Genomic DNA, 25,155 nt, shown 5'->3' with positions numbered 1-25,155 from the left:
GAGAGTTCAGAAATAAACACACACATATATGGACAATTAATACACAAGAGAAAAGAACACACAATGGCGAATAGATAGTCTCTTCAATAAATGATGTTGGAAAAACTGGTCATGCAAAAGAATGAAACTAGACCACCAGCTTTACACCATACAAAAGGTCAACTCAAAACAGATTAAGGACTTGAATGTAATACCTGAAATCATAAAACTCTTAGCTGTCAACATCACTAAATATTAGGGAAATGCAAATCAAAATCACAAATGAGATAACGCCTCACACCATTAGAATAAGTATTATCAAAAAGGCAAGAAATAACAAGTGTTAGAGAGGATGTTGAGAAAAGGGAATCCTTGTATAGTTTGTGGGAGAGAAAATTACTGTAGCCACTACTGAAAACAGTATGGAGAGTTCTCAAAAATTAAGAATATGATTCAGCTATTCCACTTCAAGGTATTTATCCAAAAAATTTGAAAACATCTATTTTGAAAAGATAGATGCATACTGATGTTCAATCTAGCACTACATACAAGACGCAAGATATGTAAACAAACTAAGCTGCCATCCATGAATGACTGGATTAAAAAAAGATGTAGTATATATTTAAAACAAGGGACTATTACTCAGCTTAAAAAAAAGAAAAAAAATTTTTTTTTTAAAGAGAGGAAATTTTGCCATTTGCAACAATATGGATAGACCTGGAGGGTATTATGCTAGTGAAATAAGACAGAAAAAGGCAAATACTGTATGATTTCTTTCATATGTGTATGGGGGGTGGGGGGTTGAGTAGACAAACCAAACAAAAATAAGTACACAGAGAGAACAGAATAGTGGCTAGCACAAACTAAGTGTGGGAAGGGCAAAATGGATAAAGGAAGTCAAGCGCATGGTGATGAATGGAAACTAAATTCTTGCTAGTTAGCATGTTGTAGTGTATACAGAAGTCAAAATATAATTTTGTACTCTTGAATCTTAAACATCATAAACCGATTTTATATCAATCAATCAGTGAAAAGGTTGTCTGTCAAACTACTAATCTAACAGAATAGACTTCAGAGACCATACAAGACAAAGAAAACAGGACTATACAAAATTAGTCTGAAACAATCAATCAAATGACAACCACAGTAGGCAGCAAGAAGAAACCATGAGATGGGAGAAGAATCTGGTATTTCCAGAGCTACCACATTATAACATTCAAAATGTTTCATTTTCATACCAGCAAACTGAATTCAACAGCACATTGAAAGGAGTAATACATCATGACCAAGAAGGATTGATTAATCCCTGGGATGCAAGATGGGGTCAACATACGAAATAAATAAATCAGTGTGACCAACAAGGACCTACTCTATAGCAAAGGAAACTCTACTCAGTATTTTGTGATAACCCATATAAGAATCTAAAAAGAATGAAAATATATAGAACTGAATCATCTGCTGTATACCTGAAACTAACATAACACTGTAAATCATCTATGCTCCAATAAAATTAAAATATTTTTTAAAAATAAAGAAAATCAATATGTTACACCAAATTACAATGAAGGATAAAAACCATATGAACATCACAATTAATGCAGAAGAGCATTTGACAAAATTCAATACTGTTTCATAAAAAACTGTCAGGTTAGGAACAGAAGGAAATTACCTCAACAAAATATGAAAAAGCCCACAGCTAACATTACACTCAACAGTGAAAATCTGAAATTTTTTCTTCTAATACTAGGACAAGACAGGATGCTCACTCTCACCATTTCTAGTCAACACAGTACTGGAAGTCCTAGCCAAAGCAATTAAGGCATTTAAAAAGACAGAAAAATTGGAAGGAAAGAAGGAAAATTATCTGTCCCCAGATGACATGATTTTATATATAAAAAAAGAAAAAACTATAACAGTTCCAAACAGGAGATTCCCTGGTGGTCCATGCTTCCAATGCACAGGGCACAGGTTCAATCCCTGGTTGGGGAACTAAGATCCCACATGCTGCATGGTCCAGCCAATAATAACCAAAAAAAAGAGAGAGAGATTAAAAGTGTTGGCAAGGATATGGATCGCTTGTACACAGTTGGTGAATCTCTTATATTGAATAGAGAGGCAAAAATCATCAACAAAATACAAACAAATTGAATTAAGTAATATTCCATGACCAAGTGGAATTTATACCAAAAATACAAGCTTGGATAATATCCAGAAATCAATTAATGTAATATATATTACATAGACATATTAGAACAGAGTACAAAAACAACATCATCATCTCAACACACAAAAGGCATTTGACACAACTCACCCTTTCATGGTAAAAACACTGAAGAAACCAGAAGTAAAAGAGAACTTCCTCGACCTGGAAAAGGGCATCTAATTTAAAAAAAAATCAAAACTATAGCTTCAATTCAGTTCAGTTGTTCAGTCGTGTCCAACTTTGTGACCCCATGGACTGCAGCATACCAGGCTTCCCTGTCCATCACCATCTCCCAGAGCTTACTCATGTCCATCAAGTCAGTGATGCCATCCAACCATCTCATCCTCTGTTGTCCCCTTCTCCTCCTGCTGTCCATCTTTCCCAGCATCAGGAGTTTTTTCCAATGAGTCGGTTCTTCGCATCAGGTGGCCAATGTATTGGAGTTTCAGCTTTAGCATCAGTCCTTCCAATGGACAGGACTGATTTCCTTTAGGATGGACTGGTTTGACCTCCTTGCAGTCCAAGGGACTCTCAAGAGTCGTCTCCAACACTACAGTTCAAAAGCATCAATTCTTCAGCACTCAGCTTTCTTTATAGTCCAACTCTCATATCCATACGTGACTACTGGAAAAACCATAGGTTTGACTAGATGGACCTTTGTTGGCAAAGTAATGTCTCTGCTTACATCCTGCTGCTGCTGCTGAGTAGCTTCAGTCGTGTCCGACTCTGTGCGACCCCATAGACGGCAACCCACCAGGCTCCCCAGTCCCTGGGATTCCTATCCTACTTAATGGTAAAAGACTGAATGCTCTCCCCCTAAAATCAAGAACAAGAAAGAATGCCAGCCCTCATCGTTTTTATTCAAATGTTCTAGCCAGTGTAACTTGGCAAGAAAATCAAACAAAAGGCATATGGACTGCAGAGAAAGAAGTAAAACTACCCTTATTTGAACATGATCTGATCTTGTGTTCAGAAAAATAGAATAACTTAAAAATTATTAAACAAGAGGGAACCAAGGCCCAGGTTCAAAAAAATTTCCAAATACACTATGGGTAGATTGTGAATGACTATGTGGTCAGTGACCTAGTTAACAAAGAACAATATATAATATTAAGTAAGCACTATCCTATGCATTTCGGTTATTAGATGGAAGAAAGCTTTCAATCTGCTGTTCTTCAAAGTTTTTCTGTAAAGGGCCAAAAAGCAAACATTTTAGACTTGGGGACCATATGATGTCTGTAACAATTGTTCAACTGCCATCGTACTGTGACAGTGTGACAGAGAACACATAAAATGAATGGGGCTATCCCAATAAAACTTTATTTATAAAGAAAAAAAAAAGCAGCAGGCCAGATTCCTCCCATGGGTCATAGTTTGCTAACACATGCTCTTGAGCATTAAAGTGAAAAATCTGTAACATCCTACATACATCACACTCATGGCATAAAACTGGGAAGTATGGAAGAGGCAAAAAACTTTCTTAAGACATTAGAATAAAACAGTTGGACATGGGTGGACTATCTTACAATTAAACTTAACTTTACATCTTCATTACACCCATTACTACTCCCTTCATTTGCTTCTTCCTGTAGTATCATACTCACTTCAGTGTTTCTCCGTGCCTTACCCCAACCTGTCCACACAGTGTTATCAAAAGATTTCTAAGCTGAACTTTCTACACAACTCTGATCATCTGCCATGATCCTGCTTTGCCTATTATCTTATTCCACATGCCATTCTCCCATACATACCCTATGCTCCAGTCACACAAAATTATTCATCATTCTCCAAAATGCCATCTGTTTAATACTTCTGTGACTTACTTATCTTGTTCTGTTAAAACTTTGCCCCACTATTTCCCTAAATTTCTGGTCATCTGGTCTTCTCTTAACCTTCAATATTCTGCTCAAGCATCTCATCTGGTAGCCTTCCTTAAACTAGAAAGCAGAAACAATTCTTCTAGTCTACTCTACAGCATACATTAAAAGATACTATAACATGGTAATTAAGTGCCAGGAGCCAGCACACAAGATCCCACCCATGACAAGGTCATGAGGAGAGACCTGACAGGCAAGGCAGATCAGGACTCGAGGGACTCCCTGGACCTGCTTGAGCATCTACCCCATACCAAAATCTGTCTGTCTACTGTTTACTATATTATGCCTTTCACCAACTCTTCTGGCATTAACAGGGGCTATCTCCGACCACCTTTCTCTGGAGAAAATCAACTTAGGGCTCTAGTCGATAAGTCTCCTGGGCATGAAAGGAATATGTCAATTCAAACCCCTCTGTTAGCATTCTAACTTTCGTGGCAGGTTTATTCATACTCTTACACTAACGCACATGATTGTTCACAACTTCCCAACCATGAAAGGCAGGGGAACTTAAACATTCTAAAGTCCTAAGAGGTAAAGAGCCCTTCGAGGAGTAAAAATTATTAGAATAGTGCTGGTGAAGGATTTTACTGTTGAAACGATGCTTGCTGCCAAGTTTCTATATCCCTTACCCATTGTGTGCCTGGAAGTATATTAGTTAATATAGTTGGTATGCAGGGAAAATAAGTAGTAGCCTTGGTGTTAGCAACATTAGACCTTTGAGTTAATAAATTTTTTCTTTGTTATAACCCACTGCACCTTTGCCCCATAGGAATGTAACTTTATTTAGTACTTTCTGAGAGTGGCACCAGACTTTAGAAAAAACACTTTTAGAGAAAAATAAGTTTTCTGGTTGACAAACCTTTATCAGAAAAAAGGGTCATAAAATGTTAACAGGTCCCCAGGCCAGAAGATGATGTAAATCACATAAGACTTTTGTATATGAAAAGGTATGCAGAAAGAAAGCCTGGTTTCAATACAGGTCAGAACTGCTGACCCTGCATGACTCTGCATCTTCCATTCCCCTCTATGTACAACCCAAGGTATAAAAGCTCTTTTTAAAAAATAAAGTTACAGACCTGCTCCACTTAAGCTTGGTCTCTCCATCTCTCTCCCCGTCTCTCTCTTCAACTCCATCCATCCTGAGGGAACCCCTGGATCCTGCTGGGGCTGGACCCCGGCAATTAAGCGTGCAGGCTTTGGAGTCAAATAGATCTAGACCCACATCTCTCCACATCCACATGTATTGCTTACTGTGTGAACTTAAGCAAATCACTGAATTACTTTCTTCATCCACAAAACAGGAATAACTTAATTGTAGTTTTGCTTTTAAGATTGATATAATACCTGTAAAGTGCTGCTATTGTTTAGTCACTAAGTTATGTCCATATAAAATCTGTGCAACAATGTTTACAGTAGCTCTATTCACAGTTACAAAATATGTGAAACAAGGTGATCTCCCTCCACGTGCGTGTGCATGCTCAGTCACTTCAGTAGTGTCTGACTTTATGACCCCATGGACTGTAGCCTGCCAGGCTCCTCTGTCCATTGGATTTTCCTGGCAAGAACACTATAGTGGGTTACCATATCCTGCTCCAAGGGATCTTCTGGACCCAGGGATCAAATCCACATCTCTTGCATTGGAGGCAGATGCTTTACCCCCAAACCACCAGGGAAACCAATCTCCTTCCACAGGTAAATCAATAAACTGTAGTACATTTACACACTGGAATACTACTCAGCAATAATGTTTTTAACAAAACGCAACAGGATTTCCCTAGGGGCACAATGAATCAGAGTCCACCTGCCAAGCAGGGGACATGGGTTCAATTCCTGGTACGCGAAGATTCCACATGCTTCAGAGCAACTAATTCTGGTAACTGCAACTACTGAGCCCGCATGCTGCAACTATTGAAGCCTGCACACCTAGAGCCTATGCTCCCCAACAAGAGAAGCCACCACAATGAGAAGCTCACACACAATGAAGAGTAGCTCCATTTACCACAACTAGAGAACGCCCATTCTAGCAACAAATACCAGTGTAGCCAAAAGTAAATAATTTTTTTAAAAATACAACTCAGAGGAATCTCAAAGGCATCATACTGAGTGAAACCCCTTCTCAAAAAGTTTAATATGTACTATTCTATTTATGTGACAGTCTCCAAAAGACAAAACAAAGAAATGGAGAACAAACTTGTTGCTGCCAGAGGTTAAGAACTGAGGGTGAGCTTGACTAAAAATACAGCACAAGGGAGGTTTTTGGTGTGATGAAATTGTTCTGTATCCTGATTGTGGTATTAGTTACAAGAATCAATAAATGTGTTAAAACTCATACAACTGTACACCCAAAAATATTCACTGGAAGGACTGATGTTGAAGCTGAAAGTCAATACTTTGGCCACCTGATATGAAGAACTGACTCACTGGAAAAGACCCTGATGCTGGGAAAGATTGAAGGCGGGAGGAGAAGGGGACGACAGAGGATGAGATGGTTGGATGGCATCACTGACTCAATGGACATGAGTTTGAGTAAACTCTAGGAGTTGGTGATGGACAGGGAGGCCTGGCGTGCTGCAGTCCATGGGATTGCAGAGTCAGACACGACTGAGTGACCGAACTGAACACCCAAAAAAAGCCAATCACTGTATGATAATTTTTTAAACACTTAAAACATTAATTAAAAATTTTAAAGACTACCACTGGGTTGAACAGTGTCTCCCCTTAAATTTATGTCCACGTGGAAACGAGAATTTGACTTTACTTGATCTTAAAGGATCTTCACAAATATAATCAAATATAAATCACAAATATAATGGATCAAGCTAAAGATGAAGACACAAACTGGAGATATATATATACACAAGACAAGGAATGCGAGAAATCAGAGGCATAGAACAGATTATTCCTGAGAAGTTCCAACTTTAGTTATACCTTATTTTGGCCTTTTAGACTCCTGGAACATGGGGGGAAAATGAAGCTGTGCTGTTTAAAACTGCCCAGTTTGTGGCAATTTATTACAGCAATCCTAAGAAACTAACATAGCCTATGATTTCTATTTATGTGACATTCTGGAAAAGGCAAAAACATTGGGAGAGAAAAATGAGTGCTTCCTAAGGAATGGGGCTGGGGGACCAAAAAATGCTCTTAGTTTTTACAACAACAACAACAAAAGAAAACATCTGACATTAGATTTATGTATCTTAGGGAGATCTCTCCAGGACTCATGTCCCTTTCAAGGATCTCTCTTCTACCTCTGTCTCTCATTGCTAGATTAATCTATCTGTTTTAATGTCTCTTTCGTTTTATAATCTTCTTTCACCTCCTCCAAAGATTATTTCTAAAGCCAATTTCAACTTTGCCTCCATTTACAGCTTTAAAATTCACAGAAATGGAAATAGGTGACTATGAATTTCCTATGGAAAACTGTGACGTTTCACATGATTTTTTAAAACACTTTCACAATCGAATACACTGTAGAGCCTGTATCTTCACCTAGTAAACCACTGTGATTTGAGTCAATGAAGATAGCAATTTGAATCTAAAATCTAGTACAATATTAAAATAATCCATTATTTATTAGTCTTGTCAGGTACAAAGAAACTTAAAACAGGGCCAATTCTTAATACTTTATCATTTATTTTGAGTAATGTTTACTATCACATTAGAAAAATGTGACTGAATGTCTAATGTAAAAGGTGCTAAAATATTGCCAGCAATAAAAACTAACCTTAACATCTTCATGAAAGGCAGTGGGGAAAAAAATGTGGAAAGACACACAGTTCACAAGATTATTTCAGTAACATCTTATCCCATAAGTAACAAACAGAGAAACTACATTTCTAGCCTTATTTTAAATATGTGTCCTATTTATACATAAATCATTAAATAACCAGGGCATTATGAAATTTGCTTGGGTTCCTTTTCAGAAATAACACATCCAACATAATCAGTTATTTTTATAGGCCATGTCTAATTTATCCTACAAAACTTGATAATTATAGGCCTGTAATTTCTTAAAAGAAGCCACCAAAAAGACATTTCAGAAAACACACAAAACCAGTAAGGAGAAAAACTGCTTGCTGAAGCATTAAGTACAGACAGAGTTCAAAGAGCTAAAATACACAGTGGTATTCAGAGAACTAAAACCAAATGAAGCTAAACTCTCAGCCTTACTAAAATACAAAAGCATACGTGGTAATTAAATATTGAGTAGTCTCCCATGGATAGGGCCACTCAGCCATGCTCCCAAACCCCTACTCAAGTGAAAGGGCTACATATCAAAAGACCTGTTTTGAAAAATCTGTCCTCATTCACTAGCCACTACAATGCAGAATGGACTCCAGCCTCAACCCAGTTGGAAGTGGAAATATGGGGGTTTGAAGTAGTTCTGGTGTATGCAACCAGTAGCCACATTACCCAGCTGAGCTGAAAACTAATTCCTATTCACTGGGGTCACAGCAGCAAAGACTGTAAGAGCAATGTTTAGATCTCATTCTCCACTAATGACAGCAAAGGAGCTAACTTTGGCTCATGGGTTGACAAAGATACTGACAGAGGGATTAACAGTTCTTTGGGTTGGGGTAGAAAGCAAATGCTAATTCCCATAACTTAATTTCTCAACAAAAGGAGAGAAACTAACTCAGATCCATTCACAATGGGGAAAAACTGCTTTCCTATTTACTGGAAAAATTACCTTAATAGGGAAGCAGGATGTAGACCATCCCCTATCCCCCACAACAGTGACACTTTGGCTCTGAACATCATGTAATGATCTCAGATAATCCAGAGTTCTTCCCCATCTTCCAGCCAAACAGGAATCCAGTGTGAATTCTAAAGCATAGGTGTAAAAAAGACAATTATCTTACTCAGAGAAACATGAAGTGAAGTCGCTCAGTTGTATCTGACTCTTTGCGACCCCATGGACTGTATGTGGCCCACCAGGCTCCTCCATCCATGGAATTTTCTAGGCAAGAGTACTGGAGTGGGTTGCCATTTCCTTCTCCAGGGTATCTTCCCGACCCAGGGATCAAACCCAGGTGTCCCGCATTGCGATCAGACGCTTTACCGTCTGAGCCACCAGGGAATCCCAAAGAGAAACATAAGAAGGTACAATTTTCAAGGTTCAACAGTATAAAAGAGTTGAAGGAAACTGGCACCAGAACTGTAAGTTTTAATATTCATTTGCTGGTTTGAACTTTGCACCTAGTATTACAGAAGGCAATTTTTCTCCCAGTTCTCCCAAACAGCTTTCGGATAAACATCTTAGTATTAACTATTATTATAAGCTGTGTCCTGGCTTTGATTATTTACTGCTAGAGTTTAAAGGATTTAACATGCCACAATAAATATAACTACTGTTGTACTACTCTAAATATTGCTCTCTTCTGCCAAAAGTCTTGTGCGAAACTATACAACTCGATTAAATATAAAGCTCAATTTCCTGGTGTCCAAGAACTCTTGTTTCTGACTATCTCTTAAAACCCATAAATTTTCCTCAAAATAAAGACTCTGGACAGCCACCATTCCATCCTTCCAACAAGCCTTTCTCAGATCATTTTTACACATTGTTTAAGAATTATCAGTCTTCCCTGGTAGTCCAGTGATTAAGAATCCACCTGCCAATACAAGGGACACAGATTTAATCCCTGTTCCAGAAAGACTCCACATGCCACTGAGCAACTACTGAAGCCCATGTGCCCAGAACCTGTGCTTCACAGCAAGACAAGCCACAGCAATGGGGAGTCTGCACACTGCAGCCGGGGAGTAGCTCCTGCTCACGGCAACTGGAGGAAGCCTGAGAGCAGAAACAAAGACACAGGGAAGCCAAAATAAACATTTCTTTAGAAAGAGAATTATTGAGGAAACCAGATGTCAATAATGAGCTAACAAGTAATGTCTATGTATACTACATAAACAAATTGATGCATTTATATTAAAAGAACTAAAAAGCATAGTTTTAAATATTGTATTAAAAATCCAGCGAAAAAAATCAGAATCATTTATTTCCAAGAGTTCTAAACACTGGGGGCAGAGTGAGTGAGTGAGTGAAGTTGCTCAGTTGTGCCCAACTCTTTGCGACCCCGCGGACTACAGCCTATCAGGCTCCTCCGACCATGGGATTCTCCAGGCAAGAATATTGGAGTGGGTTGCCATTTGGGACAAATAACCATTTATCCATTAGGAAACAAATAGGATTATGAAAGCAGAGTCAATTTTACACTCCAGTTTGGGCCTGCAAATTTTCACCTTAGTATTCTATTCCAAGACTACCTCCTCTCAAAAAAATCTATAAACAATAAGTTCTGGAGACTGTGTGGAAAAAACGGAACTCTTTGCACTGTTGGTGGGAATGTAAACCGATACAGCTGCTATGAAGAACAGTATGGAGGTTCCTTAAACTAAAAATAGAGCTACCATATGACTCAGCAATCCCACTACTGGGTATATACCCTGAGAATACCATAATTCAAAAGACACAAGTGCCCCAATGTTCACTGCAGCACTATTTACAACAGCCAGAACATGGAAGCAATCTAAATCTCCATCGACAGACAGATGGATAAAGAAGATGTGGTACACAAATGTAGGGGATAGTAGCCATTAAAGAAGAACAAAACTGTGTCATTTGCAGTAATGTGGATCAACCTAGAGTCTGTCATACGGAGTGAAGTCAGAAAGAGAAAAATAAATATTGTACATTAACGTATACATGTGGAATCTAGGAAAATGGTACCCATGAACTTATATGCAGGGCAGGAATAGAGACCAGACGTGCGGTCATGGGGGAAGGGGAGGGTGAGACGAACGGAGCGAGCGGCACGGACAGTACACACGAGCATGCAGACAGCCAGTGGGGAGCTGTACAGCACAGGGAGCACCATTTCACGCTCTGCGATGACCGCAGGGGTGAGACGGGGGGATGCGAAGGAGGCTCAGGAGGGAGGGGATGTATGTGTATATATAGCTAATTCACTTTGTTGTATAGCAGAAACTAACACAATATTGCAAAGCAATTATACTCCAATTAAAAAAAATTTACAAAGACTACCTCCTCTACTTTGAGTCCCAAAGGAACTGAATAAAACACCATTTCAAAGAAAGCAAAATACCGCACACATCTTATTTGTTCTTACAGATAAATGCTTGGGAATCCAGCAAAGTTAAATGGAGTGCCCAATCAGGCAAAGATTTCTTAGCTGTGACACCAAAAGTACCGTCCACAAAATATAAAAATCGAGAAATTTAGCCTTTTTAAAATTAGGAACTTCTACTCTTCAACTTCTACTCTTCATTGGAAAAGACCTTGATGCTGGGAGGGATTGGGGGCAGGAGGAGAAGAGGACGATAGAGGATGAGATGGCTGGATGGCATCACTGACTCGATGGACGTGAGTCTGAGTGAACTCCAGGAGTTGGTGATGGACAGGGAGGCCTGGCGTGCTGCGATTCATGGGGTCGCAAAGAGTCAGACATGACTGAGCGACTGAACTGAACTGAACTCTTCAAAAGACACCATTAAGAAAATGAAAAAAGAAGCAAAAGGCTGGGAGAATATATCTAACTAAAATATAACACTTATCTGATAAAGGGCTTATACCCAGAATTCACAGAGAACTTTTAGAACTCAATAATAAACAAACAACCCAATCAAAATGAATGGTCCAAGGTCAGAACAGAAGATGCAGCCAAAAACTGAGATCTCTAGTCTTGCTCAATGTTAATTTCATGATTTAAAACCACAGTTCCATAACTGCTGCTGCTGCTGCTGCTGCTAAGTCGCTTCAGTCCTGTCCGACTCTATGTGACCCCAGAGACGGCAGCCCACCAGGCTCCTCCGTCCCTGGGATTCTCCAGGCAAGAACACTGGAGTGGGTTGCCATTTCCTTCTCCAATGCATGAAAGTGAAAAGTGAAAGTGAAGTCGCTCAGTTGTGTCCAACTCTTTGGGACCCCATAGACTGCAGCCTACCAGGCTCCTCCATCCATGGGATTTTCCAGGCAAGAGTACTGGAGTGGGGTGCCATTGCCTTCTCCGGTTCCATAACTGAGCCTCCCCCCAAAAAAGAAAAGAACAACAGGGAAACAAATGAAACAAAAAAATCTATGTCACTGCATACCTGAACTTACTCAATTTGGTCCATTTCAAAAGTATTTATATATGGAGTCTAGGACCACTCTCAAATCCCTCTTGAACAACAACAGAAAAACCCCTAATAAATAGCACAAAAAAGAAATTCAAAATCATCACACAAAAATCAAGTAATCACTGAAATGATTAAAACAGACTTCTTCCTTTTCAGAATTACAAAAGGTAAAATATTTGTCTGGATACCTCAGAATGATTCATATTTTCTTAGGCAAGCAGTAGCAACAGCAAGTCCTATAAGAGTGAAGTTTCTTTTAAAAAGATATTAAAACATTTTCCTTCTCCAAAATAAAATCTGGATGACACAGGGACTTCTTTGCCTAAAGCTTAATCCTTTATAAATGTTTACCCCACCCAAGTAAATAGTTAAAAGAGAATATAGAATTACAAAACCAAAGAAAATGTAATGAAAATCCTGCCCCAACCAACCTTTACCTTTCCAGAAAGCACTACTTTTAACATTTTATCAAACATTCATTTACTGAGAGACTATGTATTAGAGAATGGTTCTAACTGCTTTGTCAATAACAGGAAAGGAGGTGGAATAGCACAAGACCCTAGCACAAGAAATAGCCTACAAGATAATTAAGACACTAAAAAAATCAAACAACCCAGTTTAAAAAAGGGCAACGAAACTGAATAGACACTTCTCCAAAGAAGATATACAAATAGCATAGGAAAAGAAAAGTACCACTAATTACTAGAGAAATGCAAATCAAAACCTCAACAAGATACCACTTCTCTCATCATTAGAATGACTATTCTTTAAAAAAAAAAAAAAGAAGTGAAATGAAATGTTGTCATGGGTGTAGAAAATTGGAACCCTTGAGAACTGCTGGTGAGAATGTACAAAGGCATAGCGGCTGGGGAAACACTATGGTGGATACTAAAAAAATTAACATGGCGTTACTAACAATAAGGTCCTACTATATAGCACAGGGAACTATACTCAATATCCTGGGATAAACCATGTTGTTGTTGTTGAGTTGTTAAGTCGTGTCTGACTCTCTGTGACCCTGTGGACTGTAGCCTGACAGGCTCCTCTGTCTGTGGGATTTCCCAGGCAAGAAAACTGGAGAGGAATGCCACTTCCTTCTCCAGGGTATCATCCTGAACCAGGGATCAAACCTGAGTCTCTTGCATGGCAGCCAGATTCTTTACCACTGAGCCTCCTGGGAAGCACTGGGATAAACCATAATGGAAAAGAACATAAAAAGAATGTGCACGTGCATAACTGAGTCATTTTGCTGTACAGCAGAAATTAACATTTGTAAATCAATTATATTTCAATAAAAAAATAAATAAAAACCCACCATGGAATTACTACTTGATCCACCAGTTCCACTTCTGAGAATACACCTAAAGAACTGAAAAAAGGGACTTGAACAGATACCTATACAGCCACATTCATAGCATCATTATTCACAATAGCCAAAAGGTAATCCAAAAGGCCACTGACAGATGAACAGATAAACAAAACGTGATTATACACATAAAATGGGATGTTACTCAGCTTTTTAGAAAGGAATGAAATTCTGAAACATGCTACATGAACTTTGAAGACACTGCTAAGTTAAAAAGCCAGACACAAAGGACAAATATTGTATGATTCCACTGATATGAAGTAGCAAGAATAGTCAAATTCTATAGAGACAAAAATTAATGCAGTGATACCAGGGAGGGGAATGGCATTATTGTTTAATAACACATACAGAGTTTCAGTTTGGAATGATAAATTCTGGAGATGCATAGTGGTAATAGGCATGCAGCATGGGAATATATTTAATATCACTGAATTAAACACTTAAAAATGGTTGAAGTTGTAAATTTTATGCATATTTTACCAACATGCTATGCATATTTTACAATGACAAAAAATAATCAGGACATATAAGTCTATCATTTTCTTTGCCCCTTATTAATGAAAGTATCAATTTAAACAGTAAAATCAACAGAACAGACTGAACATCTATGCTATATCTCCAACTCTCCCAAAACTCCAACAAGAAAAAGGAAAAAAGTTTAAATCCTGAAGGGCAAAGAGAAAGGGAGAGCAGATGACTGCACATCAATGTCAGCAACATTCTGGACAATAAAAAGCAATAGTAGCCAGGTTCTATACATTTCAATACATACATTAACAGTTTTTAATTAAGACCTACAGTAATTATCTTTCCTTCCAGAAATTCAAGGGTAAAAGATAATCTAGGATTTCCCTTTTACTAGCTTTCCACAGAAGCAAATGCAGCTAATCCCTCTTTGATATTCCTTTCCTTCCACAGCAGACCCATAATTAAATGAACCACCTAAAAATCTCTTTAAATTTTCAAAACAAATGAACTTCAGAATCTAGGTTAGACCATGCTTCAAAAATTCAAAAAACAAATTCTCTTTGCATTAAATTAGACTTGGATTTAGCTCAATTTGATCCTTTTACTGCATTTCTATGATGGCTGCAACTCTGTCTACTTTTCACAGGCTCAGTTCAGTGTTCTTATTCATTGATGAGGGAAAAGTTGCTGTCTCTCAAATATTCTGAATATTCAGGCTCTAACACACCTTAAAGATCAACATTCAGAAAACTTAAGATCATGGCATCTGGTCCCATCACTTCATGGGAAGTAGATGGGGAAACAGTGGAAACAGTATCAGACTTTATTTTTTGGGGCTCCAAAATCACTGCAGATGGTGACTGCAGCCATGAAATTAAAAAACGCTTACTCCTTGGAAGGAAAGTTATGACCAACCTAGATAGCATATTCAAAAGCAGAGACATTATTTTGCCAACAAAGGTCCGTCTAGTCAAGGCCATGGTTTTTCCAGTGGTCATGTATGGATTTGAGAGTTAGAGTTGGACCGTGAAGAAAGCTGAACGCCGAAGAATTGACGCTTTTGAACTATGGTGTTGGAGAAGACTCTTAAGAGTCCCTTGGACTGCAAGGGGATCCAACCAGTCCATTCTAAAGGAGATCAGTCCTGGTGTTCATTGGAAGGACTGATGCTAAAGCTAAAACTCCAATAGTTTGGCCACCTCATGTGAAGAGTTGACTCACTGGAAAGACTGATGCTGGGAGGGATTGGTGGCAGGAGAAGGGGATGACAGAGGAGGAGATGGCTGGATGGCATCACCGACTCAACGGACATGAGTCTGAGTAAACTCCAGGAGTTGGTGATGGACAGGGAGGCCTAGCGTGCTTCGATTCATGGGTCGCAAAGAGTCGGACACGACTGAGCAAATGAACTGAACTGAACACACTATTAGATTTACTTATTAAGAAGACTACTTACAATGACTACATTTTGCATTTTAGTCAAGAATAAGAAGTTAACTTTCCTGTATATGTCAAGAAAAGTTTCATGAGAAAAGTATAAACAGAACCAAAGGCCTACTGAAAATCAAATTCTGAAAATCATTTTCTCAGGCTATACAAAATAAACACATTTCACGTTTCTACATTTATCAGTTTTAAACATTCTGAATCATAAATTAATTACTGTGTCCAGTTTCTGCAACAAAATTCTACATCTTTTCCATGAGAAAACCTTTTGTCACTGTATCCAAACCTTGGTAAATAAAAAAAATTCCATGTTCAAAGTCTACAGAAGAGGTTAATCAAGATGACCAAAAATGCTAAACTAGAAATGTAATAAGCAGTTGAACTACTTTGATTTTACCTTTTCTATTCTTTTAAAGCTGGGTAATTATGAGACTATATACATGATCCACCATTAAAGGGGGTGCCACGGCTGACAGTAACGAAGATCCTTATGAAAACGGAGGGTAGCCTCTTCAGTATTATCCTCACATATCCTAATTATTACAAAAGAACAAATATGGGAAGAGCTTTCAAAATCTGCCTCTTGACTGCAGTGTCCCACTGTCACAGGGTGACCCAGATACAAGCTTTTGTCCCTCACTTTCCATTCTCACTACAACCTCCCTAGCCTGGTCTCCCTGCCTCTGGACCCTATCAACTCTAATAAATACTGTGCTGCTAAGTCGCTTCAGTCGTGTGCGACTCTGTGCGACCCCATAGACGGCAGCCCACCAGGCTCCCCCGTCCCCAGGATTCTCCAGGAAAGAACACTGGAGTGGGTTGCCATTTCCTTCTCCAGTGCATGAAAGGGAGAAGTGAAAGGGAAGTCGCTAAGTCGTGTCCAACTGAACGACCCCATGGACTGCAGCCTACCAGGCTCCTCCATCCATGGGATTTTCAAGGCAAGAGTACTGGAGTGGGGTGCCAATAAATACTGTAGACTTCAATATTAACAAAATAAATTTCATAAAATACCACTTCATCCTACCAGTCAATAGGACTTAAGTTTATCCTAAAAATAAGAAGACTGCTGAAGGGCAGCAGAGTACACTACCCCAAAATATGCCACTTTGGCATAAGAATTATTCTGAACTAAAGAAAATCAAAACTCAGCTGCAAAAGCTCTTTACCTCTCTCCCTCCCACAACTGCCTACATTTACACTGGAAAGGAGGCCTGTACTAAGAAGAGAATTATTACCAGAAAGTATCTTTTTACCTAAGAAACTTAACTGCAGGGACTTCACTGGTGGTCCAGTGGTTAACGCTCCACACTCCCAATGCAGGGGGCCTGGGTTTGATCCCTGGTCAGGAAACTAGATCCCATAAGCTGCAACTAAGAGTTCCCATGCTACAACTAAAAGATTCTCAATGCAGCAACTAAGACTCAGCACAGCCAAATAAATGATTTTAGAAAGAAAGAAAGAAAAGAAACTTAACTAAGTAAGTAACAGGGCAACCTTTATTTTCCAAACATCTCTCCTCTTCCCTTTGTATCACCAGCCCCTACCCCTTTTCCTTATAAGGCTCAGGATATTTATATAAGCCCCTATTATGGCTGCCTTTTGGGTCTCAGTTTTATGAGGCTCCCACACTGTATTTAGGAAATTTGTTTTCTCTTGTTACTCTATCTTACAGCAATTATTAGACCAGTCAAAGAATCTGAAAGGGAAGACGAGAAAATTATTTTGCCCCTACACTGATCTCTTAATTTTTCTAAACTTTCTGTTCTTACTGGGACCACACAAACCCTCTTCAGATTAATTTAAATTCACTGCACTTTCTTTCACCACCTTAAGTTCATTCCTGCAATTTTCCCATTCTGAATCCCAGTTTTAAATAACTTCCCTCCTCCTCTTTGCCTTAATCTTTCTGTTTACGCCTCATTCAGCCCTAGACAGCAGTAAGGTATCGCTTGAACTTTAAAAATCTCTATGTGAGTAAGGACTCTCTTCCCAGAGAGCAGTGAACATGGGTTATGCAGCAAAAAGTCAAGTCCCAGATCAGAGGTTACAGAACAGCAACCCACAAGACAAAGTCTGCCCACAGTGGTGAATCTGTCTGGCTCACAGCATTTTTATGAATTCATTATGTTGCCAACATTTAAAAATAAAAATTTCTCACAAAATCTTAAATTCCAGCTTCTCTTCACAAAAAGATGTTCAGGTCACACTTCATCTATATGCCTCCTGCCCTACCTCCTGCCAGATGGATAAATCTCACCTCAATTTTTTAAAAAAGTAAACCAAAGCTGCCGAACAGCTGCCCCCCTGGAGTAACATGAATTCCGTAAATCACTTAAGTCCCAACCTGCTCTACCATTACTATTTAAATCTAGCCCTTGTAGGCATCTGACTTTACAGTGCTCCCCTTATACAAATTTACTGAATGAATAAATTAAGATGACAATTTTAAGACAGACAAGGTTGGTTAATGATAGTTTTAGAACAGACAAGGTTGGTGATGATGATAATGTGATAATGGTAACAACACTGGCAATTAACATTTCCTGCTTTATTGTGAACCAACTATTGTTCAAGCAAAAATATATTATCTCATTTAATCCACACAAAAACCCTATGGATATACACTATTATTATTCTCGATTTATAAATGAAAAAACTAAGGCACAGAGAAGTGAAACAACTCAGCCAAGGTCACACTGCCAGTACTTAAGGTACAGTAAGAATTCAAAATCAGATAGTCTAACTCCAGGGAACACTGTTAATCCCTACAATATGATTCCTTAAGACTACCATCCTTTCTTCTGTGACCAACTGAATTAACTGCCTGGAACGAAGACTCAAGAGACTAAATTTTAGAGCCTATTCTTTCTTTGCACAAATGACTAAGAAGCAAACCAAAGTTCACCTAAATGCAGATGGCATTTTTGAATTTTTTTCCTCACCTTAAAAGAAAACTATATCTGTAACTGAAATATTAGGGAATCCAATCAAACTATATATTTGTTATCAGACTACTCCCGGAGTAAGGTAAGCTCAATAATGAGATGAATCCTTAGTTCAAAACTACAAAGTGATGATACAGCATAAAACTCTTCTCTTTCTTGGGGTAGAAGGATATATCTACGAGTAAACAGTGTGCAGACATGAAAAGAATTAAGTTTCTTGAGGGCAGGAACTGCTTTTTCCATGAGTTCCTGCAATTAGCACATATTCAGTTATAATAAAGGAACCAAGAAATCCAAACATCTTAAATTGAAATGCAATGAAATCCTTATTATAGCATTTATCATCTTGCTTTTTACAGTAATTACTAGTGAATAGTTTTATTTTCCTCACAAAAACACAAAATCCTTGAGGTAGAGTATCCCTTGGAAACTAGCATAACAGGGCTCAATAAACGCTTGCTTAATATTACAAGCTCAACATTTCTTCCTGCAGGTCTCTCAACCAATGTTTAAAGCAGAAAGAGAATTCCTTGGTGGTCTAGTGGTTAGGACTCCGAGCGTCCACTGCATGGGGAATGAAGATCCTACAACCTGCATGGCCCAGCTAAAAATAAAAAATAAAGTAGAATTTAAAATGGCTTCTCATTTACAAAGCAATGGATGCTCTGAAATCCTATTATAAGATATTTTGAGACCAGTCCCACATTGTATCAACAAAGCCCTGAAAAATTGGTGAGCTGGCATAAGCAGCACAAAGAATAACCAAAGAGCTGGAAGGAGAAAGCATCATGTTCATACCTTCAGTAGAAAGTAATGCAGTCCAGAGATTTAAGCAAATTGCTCAAGATCACAGAAATTAAGTAACAAGCAATATCAAGGCCAGAACACATATTTCCTGAATGCTGGCCCAGTTTTCTTTCCACAAAGAACTACTCTGTGAGCTCAGGATGAAATGGATACTTTTAGAAATATTTTAAAGATATTTGGTATGGAGGATGATCTTCCCAGTACATAACTTTTTGTGAGGTATTATACCACCAGTAAAGATATGAAATTTGCCTTGTTCCAATCATTGCAGATAACGCCATCTTTTCCCTGTTGTTCTATATACTTTTTTCATTTTCATTTCATACTTTCCTTTCATTATCCTCTGAGAATTCTTCCTCTCACTGCCTCTGATTTATCTACTTTTCCTCTTATCCACTTCCTTTCTTTAGTATCTCACAAACCACCCTACCATCTCCTTTTCTCTTTGTAATTATTTTTTTTAAACCCACAGATTAATCACACATTTGATTATAGACTAACATGGGATACCATAATAAGCAAGCCACAGCCTTGGTCTCTTGGCATTTATGAGGCAATTTGTTAACAAAAATATAAACTAAACACAAAGAGTCACACAATTTTAATTTTACTATGATTTTACAATGGGGACAAGAAGCTTAAGTACGGACGGGACACTCATATGAAGAGATGTGGTAATAACAACAGTTGCAAGGTTAGGGTTAAGCAAATGAAAGGGATCCTCTTTCCTATACAGCTTTCTCACCAATTCATGTGCTCTACTTCCTTTACTCCTTATTCTCTCACTGCTTGACTTTTCCTGTGCTCTACTTTTCTCTTAACCAGCAGACTTCCTTTTCTTCCTCCTGGTCTTTTTTTTCCCTCTCCTGATCTTTTCAGATGAATCTGTCCTGTCCTGTTTTCCTTTTCAATATTATTGCCAACCCCTCCCACCTTATAAATCTGGATAATGGCTTCAGATGGGAATTCACTTTTTCTAAAGATTTAATATGTATTATTTTATTTGATCCTCACAACAATGCCAGGGAGGCAGGCAGAAATCAACATAACTACTTTACATATAAACTAAGTCTTGCCAAGATTAAATACTTTGCCAAAAATCAAGTTTGTCAGCAGCAAAATCAAATCAGAACCCAGACCTTTTCTTTCCAAGTCCTCTATTCTGTTTCCATTGAACTATATTGTTTTCTTTTTAATTCCTACATATTTTAACCAATATATGTGCACATGTATGGACAAGTATAGAGATAAATGTTTCTAAAATAGCACAAATGAGAAAAGTATATGACTGTATAGGGAAGCTATTTAGAAAAACAAAAGTCAAAGGACCCAAATTAAGAATACAATGTAGCTCACAGGCTAATCCTTGTAGAGGCAGCTATGGGTTTCAGATCCAAATGGAAACTATGTCTTCAACCAAGTGATGTAGGCAGCATCAACACTGGTCTCTCCCCATACTCCCACAGCTGTTAACAGGACCAGTGCTCACCCTCAGCATCATTTCTGACCCCCACTCTTTCACAAGCATGCCACCATACCTGAAGTTTTCACTGTTTGAAGTCACTTCTTTGGATTAAGGCGCTGTCTCCAGAAGGCCACGGTTAAATGCATGTTACCTGAGAAAGGAAGGAGGGTCCATTAACACATTACTCCTGTGTTTAAACACATCAGATCAGCAATGACCTTTGGAATAGGACAGCACAATGTCCTTTAAAAAGTTTCACAGAATAGATAATTTTTGATGGAGCAGGCAGGATAATAAGGTTAAATTGGGAAGAAAATGATTCACGCAATACGGTAACTCCCCACCTGCGTATAGCTACATGGCAAAATGAGGATGGCCATACAAATACATACTCTACCTTTTGAGATCACAGTAAGGACTATCCCTGCAACTTGGAAGCTCCTAGGGATAAGAAAAGAAAAAAGTACTCCAAGGATCTGAGTATAGCCAATTCTGTAAAGAAGCAAAGAGCTGAGTTGGCATCAGTCCTCCAAGGACAGTACACTGCTAGACTGAAAGAGGACAAAAAAAGGAACAGATTCTGGTTAACTACTTCTAGTTGTGAGGCTAGTTTCCAGCCCAACATTTTTAGCAGAGGGCTGACCTCTTAGTGAGAGAATGCTGCAATTCAGTTCTTCAACCCCACTTGCTAATTTATATTGACTCAAAGCCAGTATCATTTACAGCCACAAAAGTCAACATGCCTTTACTGAGTGCATATTATAAGCCCAAAATTTGGCTAGGTGATATAAATATGGGGTTGGGGGGGAGGGGGGCCTTTAATACACTTTTGCCTTAACCCATACTATAGAGTAACTCCTCACCTGCGTATAGCTACATGGCAAAATGAGGAGGGCCATATAAATACATACTCTACCTTTTGAGGTCACAGTAAGGACTATCCCCGCAACTTGGAAGAAACCAATCCCCTAAACCCAAAACAGAGAAGGGTGAGGAACAAGAAAAGGCGGCAGAGGGTGGCTATTTTTCTGTGAGTATAAACACAAATTTCCTAAGCCAGAATGAATACAACTCACTTCTAGGCCAAAGTTCCTTGTTAAACTCTGAACAGTCAAGAGGCACGGGCTAGAAATACTTTTTCTTTTGGTCTAATACCAAAAGTTCTTTAGTAGTACACATTCATCTTGGTACACTGGAGAACAGACTAAGAGTTACAAAACTTGGTTCTACTTTTAGCTCTGATTCTTTATTTAAAAAAAAAAACAAAACAGAAAAGGTTGGACTAGTCCAAGAATAGCATATACCTGGCACATATATTGATACCAACCACTAGATAACTAGTGTCCACAGGAGTCATCACTAATCAATCATAACTCACTTTCCCAGAGAACCCTTATGATTAAAATCCTTCTCAACACAGGGCTTCTGGCAGCTACTTCAAGTGAAAGTTGGCCCATAAATCAAAATGTATCTGCTACTGTGGACTAGATAATCTCTACAATCTCTTCCAACTCTTTAATATGTATTATTTATTTATTTGGCTATGCTGGGTCTCAGATGTGGTATGTAGAATCTTTAGTTGCAGTATGTGGAATCCAGTTCTCAGAACTGGGATCGAACACACAACCCTTGCATTAGGAGCATAGAGTCTTGGCCACTGGACCACCAGGGGAGTCCCCCAACTCTAAAATTCTAAAACCAAGTTTCTGAGGGTGGGAGAAAAAACACTTCCCAAAAAGCTCATAAACCAATAGCATTGATAGCCATAAATTTCAGTCTAATCTCTAAATTCTACAAATTGTACCTGATCAAGGATGCTAACAATAAATTCTGATACCATTAACATATATAACTGTGCAATACTATTCTGATTTGCTAATGGGTTCTTTTGACAGAAAAGGAACCTTTTACCCAGAATGGCCCTAAAGAAATCCTCATACAAAAATAGGACAATATTGCACTAGTAAAGAACTAAATTTAATCCCTTGATCATGCCCACGGCCTCTCAATGAGGACAAGCCTTTCACTTCTCACCTAAACCACTGCAACAGCCATTCTTCCGTCCTTTCACTCATGCCACAAAGCAATCTTCCCAAAGCAAACATGTACTCAATATCATTTTCCTGTTAAAAAATCTGTATCTAAAAATAAATAAATAAATAAATAATAAAAAATCTGTATCTATTGCTAACAACAGAAAACAAGTTTTTTTCTTGCCTCACATCCATAATGCTCTCCTTCCCCATCCCACTCCCTGCTCCCTTTTATCTTCCACAATCCTGTGTTTACTAACAGTACTGAGGTGTTTCCTCTGCCCTGTCCTTCCCTTTCTCCATTACAATAACACTTCAGCTAAGACCCAACTTCAGCTTGAAGCAGATTCTTCCTCCTCAAATCAGACACAACTGATTACCTCCTCTTCCATCTCAAAGCTTTTGGTTTATTCAAAGTATTGTCTCAAAGGTTTCCAAAACCATCAAAATTGCCTGAGGCAAGTTTTAATCCTCAAGGCCGACCCAAACCTATTAAATCAATCTCGGAAATAAGGCTCTGAAATTTCTACTTTTAAAAAAGCTGCCTGATTATTTTAATGACCAAATTTGGGGGCTACTGGTTTGTCTCTTCCAGTTGGTGTAAAGACGTTTCTTTAAGGAATGGAAAAATGATTTACTCTAGAATACACTGAGGAATTATCCTGCACTTGTTTATTTCATATCCTTGTTGACTTGACTCATATGCTGAAGATGAAGGAATTCCTTTCGGACTCACACCCAAAAAACTTATATCCACTGTTGAAAACAGCAGGTGAATTTCCACCTTCATTTCTAAATCTTAAAAATGAAGTAACTGTAACCTGAGTAAACCTATGAATACATGATTAAGACTCTCACCAGACCTGCTCTGAGAACTTTATTTCGGCAGAGAAACAACTCTCTAGCCCATTTTGAGGGTGGAAATACACTGCCTCTAGTACTTCCCTACGATCTAATTATATTAGGAATACATGCAAGACTCAAACTAAGTACAGTGATAGATGGATGGCTCAAGTGCCTCGTTAATTTTCAGAGAAAAATTCCCTGAAATGTCTCTTCCTTCCCCACCCCTCACTCCCAAAAACTACACTGAAGCTGAATAACAGCGGAAAATCTAACAAGATACAAACATTAGCAAGAAAACAAGGTGAGTTGTTACTGGGGAATCGTGGATTTCGGGTAGTTTGCAAATCCACCAGGTTACATCGCTAACTTGAGGCCCAGCGTCTACCTGGGGCGCAGAGATCCTGTGTTTCGCTCTACGTCGCGGCCCGGAGCAAAGTCTAAGAACTTGAGTTCCCCACTTAGTCCCCACCAAGTCCTGTCCTCATCACGACTACTTTTTCCTTCTCTCCGCTAAAGAAAAGGGCACTTTCAGGAGGAAGGGCAGTGACAGCTCCACGTCTGCAAAACTCGGCGCCGGCGGGGCCGCTGCAGCAGCAGCGGGCGCCGACGACGACGCCGGGGCCGGGACCACCACGCTGGGGGACAATAGACGGAGGGAATGGAAGAGAGAAGAGGCAGCCGCTGTACTTGGCCCCTCTCGCTGGTGCGAGCTCCAAAAAGTCTCGGGAAGGGCAGCGGGTGGCAGGTGGGCCCGGCCGCCGCCCCTCGCAGGGCCACGTCGCCCGCCCCGGCCGCTGCCGCGGGGCCCCTCGCGTAGGCCGGGCCGCAGGAGCAGAGCCCCCGGGCGGGGCTGACGGGCTCTGGGCTGGACCCCGGGGGCGCCCGCTGGGGCCCAGTTCTCTCAGAACTTGGCGCCCGCGAGGAGAGGGGCTCCGACCGTCTGAGCCCAACAGGGGCCGCTCAGGGCTTCCAGATGACCCATCCCCGCCACCCCTCCGCCCGGCCCCTGCCACTAGCCCGAGCTCCCCGCGCCCACCACGGGCACCGGCTCTGAGGGAAGAGGAAGCAGCCGCGGCTCGGGTCCCGGCTGACGCGCCGCACTCCTCTACCTCTCGCCCTCCTCCGACGTATTCATCCAGGACCCTCCCTCTCCCCAAAATTGCCTCCAGTCCGCCCGCGGGTTTTTACCGGGACACGGGGCGGCGGCTACTCTTCAGTCCCTCGACTAAGATGGCAGCCGGTCCCGATTCCGGACCACAGCTACTAGAACGAGTTGGCGGCCAACGCGCAGGCGCCTCCAGCTCCGGAGCTATCAGGACTACAAGCCCTAGAAGTCCTTGCGCACTAACCAGCTGCGGGCAGGAAGACCTAGCGGAGGCTGGTGAGCGCAGCTAAATCCGAGCTTGTATTTAGCTAGGTGGGAGGGACTCTTGGATTACTCCCGGTCAGTACAGTTGCTCAGTCGTGTCCGACTCCTTGCGACCTCAGGAATTGCAGCACGCCAGGCCTCGCTGTCCATCACCAACCCCCGGAGTTCACTCAAACTCATGTCCATCGAGTCGGTGATGTCATCCAGTC

At 39.8% G+C, this 25,155-nt stretch overlaps 1 protein-coding gene across 23 annotated transcripts in view; it reads right to left on the bottom strand.

Annotated features, from left to right (window-relative positions):
• Positions 1-24,842, bottom strand: part of ASIP (agouti signaling protein) — a 76,722-nt gene extending 51,880 nt beyond the window's left edge. For 8 of the 23 annotated variants that reach the window (XM_042229581.1, NM_001134303.1, XM_060396821.1 and 5 more), the window contains exons 1-2: positions 24,766-24,842; positions 20,772-20,849 (exon numbers count right to left, since the gene is read on the bottom strand). Coding sequence is in view for 1 of the 23 variants with exons in the window: in XM_042229571.1 (XP_042085505.1) it covers positions 13,514-13,516 (3 nt within the window). In the remaining 22 variants the exon portion in view is untranslated. Of the gene's footprint in view, positions 1-2,290; positions 2,345-8,749; positions 9,851-13,513; positions 13,568-20,771; positions 20,850-21,095; positions 21,140-24,686 lie in introns of those variants that run through there. The other 15 variants (XM_060396823.1, XM_042229585.1, XM_042229583.1 and 12 more) reach the window with 9 other exon arrangements.
• Positions 24,843-25,155: the final 313 nt, after the last annotated feature.

The sequence above is a fragment of the Ovis aries genome, chromosome 13 (genome assembly GCF_016772045.2).
Source record: "Ovis aries strain OAR_USU_Benz2616 breed Rambouillet chromosome 13, ARS-UI_Ramb_v3.0, whole genome shotgun sequence".
Taxonomy (NCBI): Eukaryota; Metazoa; Chordata; class Mammalia; order Artiodactyla; family Bovidae; genus Ovis; species Ovis aries.
Note: the sequence above shows the minus strand (reverse complement) of the source record. Positions and strands in the feature narration are given on the sequence as shown.